The sequence below is a fragment of the Molothrus aeneus genome, chromosome Z (assembly GCF_037042795.1).
Source record: "Molothrus aeneus isolate 106 chromosome Z, BPBGC_Maene_1.0, whole genome shotgun sequence".
Lineage (NCBI taxonomy): Eukaryota > Metazoa > Chordata > Aves > Passeriformes > Icteridae > Molothrus > Molothrus aeneus.
In genome coordinates, this window is record NC_089680.1 from 17,980,667 (window position 1) to 17,982,819 (window position 2,153).

The window sequence follows — 2,153 nt, forward strand, 5'->3', positions numbered from 1 at the left end:
TTTTGGTATTGGGGCTTTAAAAGAATATGATGCATCTGAAAAGAATAAGATATTAATCATCCAAAGCACTGATGAGTAGAGCACTTACACACGGATGTTTTGCAGTTAGTCAATTTACAATGTCATTGTGTGAATACTAGCTATTCCTATTTCAAAATAAGCTACCATGAGTAAAACTGGTAACTCAGACTTCAGGTATCTGACGTTGACTGTTGTGAGTCTTCAAAAACATGGATTGTAAAGGTGCCAGTTTCTGGCATCTGTCAAGTGACCCTGAGCTACACATCTCAACAGCACCAAGCAGCAGAGTATTGATGCTGTGGCTAAACCTGACCAATGTCTAGACATTCCTCTTTCTTGAGGGATTTGGTCTCAGTAGCCCAGCGTAATCAAAAGGCAGCCTTATGGCAGTCAGAGCAGTAATTGATGCCCACAAAAAATGCTGTTTATGCTTTTCTAGTAAACACATCCTTAGAATTTTAAGTTTCAGTGTTAATATTATTGCTAACTAACTTGGCAGAGATAAATAATCTCATCTGCATTGCTAAAGCAGTATTTTTCCAACTGATCCATAAAGATGCTGGCCAGAGCAGGCTATGCACCCCAAAGAGATGTAATGATAAGTAACCTAAACTATTTTCATGGAAGTAAATAGCAGAAAGATTAGATTTTTATAAAATCATCCAACAATTAGTGCAAGGAAAAATCTCTGCCATGCAGCCCATGAGAACTCAGTTTCAAGGGTCTGCATTTCTGTGAGCTAAAAAAAGGCTAGGAGGATGTTCTTCAGGCTTTATTGCTCAACCTTACTGCACAGGTTCCTTGTAGCCAAAGGAACTTAAGGTACAAAGACTTCTTCAGTAGTCTATGGGCATCCTCTTTCAAGAAGAGCTGCTTCTGAAATTTTTAGACCTTTAGGTCCATAACTATAAAAATCTAATGGATGTGGTGGTCTGAACATGAATTACATAAAGCTTAAAATTTTCAGGCCTCTTTCTTAGCCACTTACTAACTCAAAAGTTTGTCTTAAGAATGGATAGAAGAGAGGCTGTGATCTAGCTTAAGTGAGGTTTGCTTATACCTCTCTGCTGTTACCTTTTTTCTGGTTGATTATTTGAAAAAGAAGGATAGTAGTTTGGCAATCAGAAATGTTTCCATTTATATCTGAGTTTTCTATCTAAAGAAATCTGATAGTCAGTAAATGTTGCTTGAGAGGAGTTAATGACTGGGTGAAGAAAATCTTCTGGGAGAAAAAAGTACTTTTGTGACAATTTGCCACATCATATAACACTTTACGCTCTAGTTACAGCATTCCACTTGCTGGACAAGCTAAAACAAGAAGGGGTTTTCAGCAATTGCTTCAGGTTTTGCCCTTCCTTAGGCTGTCATTTAATACACTCTGAAATTGTGTAATTTTTCTTTATATAAAACTATATAAAATATTCTTTCTTTATGTTCATCAGAGGGCTAGCTGATTTTGCTATGCTTTGCAAATCCCAAAAGATTGTCTTTTATCTACTTATTTTGACAGGATTTACAGCCAAAGTTGCTCTGAAAATTAACAGTTCAAAGAAAAAATAATATAAAAACCTACTCAGAACAGCAATTCATTCAGCAGCAATGTAATTCTGTGGAAGATGTTTACAGTCACTCTTCTTGTGTGCAGATGGTATAGCATAAAATGCCTTAATTTTAATCTTCCAGACAAACAGGAACGTGAAGAAGTGAACCAGGACAAGGATGTTGATTACAATTTAGATGTGAATGAAGCTGAATCAGAAACTGACAAGCAAGCAGCACTTGCTGGGATTGAAAATGGTAAAAAAGAAAAAAACCCAGTTTTAACATAAGTATCACATGCTTAAAATGTTAAGATCATATTTTGCATGGTATTCTGTAGCAAGCTATACCTAGCTAACTTCTGTTTGTTTCTTGAACTTTCCCTCATGTTTATAGTGTCACCTATTTTCTGTTTAGCACCACTAAATCTACTCGTTAATGAGGGGTGAGGTATCCGTAACTTTACCATACTACATAGTATTTAACAGTCCTTACAAAATTTCTTGTTTTCTAGATAGAACTTTCTACATTAAGAACTTCTGCCTCCTAAAAGAGATTTCTGTTCCTTTTCTTTCTTTTTCTTTCCCCATTAG

At 35.9% G+C, this 2,153-nt stretch overlaps 1 protein-coding gene across 1 annotated transcript in view; it reads left to right on the forward strand.

Moving 5' to 3' along the window:
* The window catches only part of GOLM1 (golgi membrane protein 1), a 37,913-nt gene that overhangs the window by 31,911 nt on the left and 3,849 nt on the right, over positions 1-2,153 (forward strand). Inside the window, exon 9 of the mRNA XM_066568656.1 lies at positions 1,705-1,818. Coding sequence (XP_066424753.1) covers positions 1,705-1,818 — 114 coding nt within the window. The remainder of the gene's footprint in view (positions 1-1,704; positions 1,819-2,153) is intronic.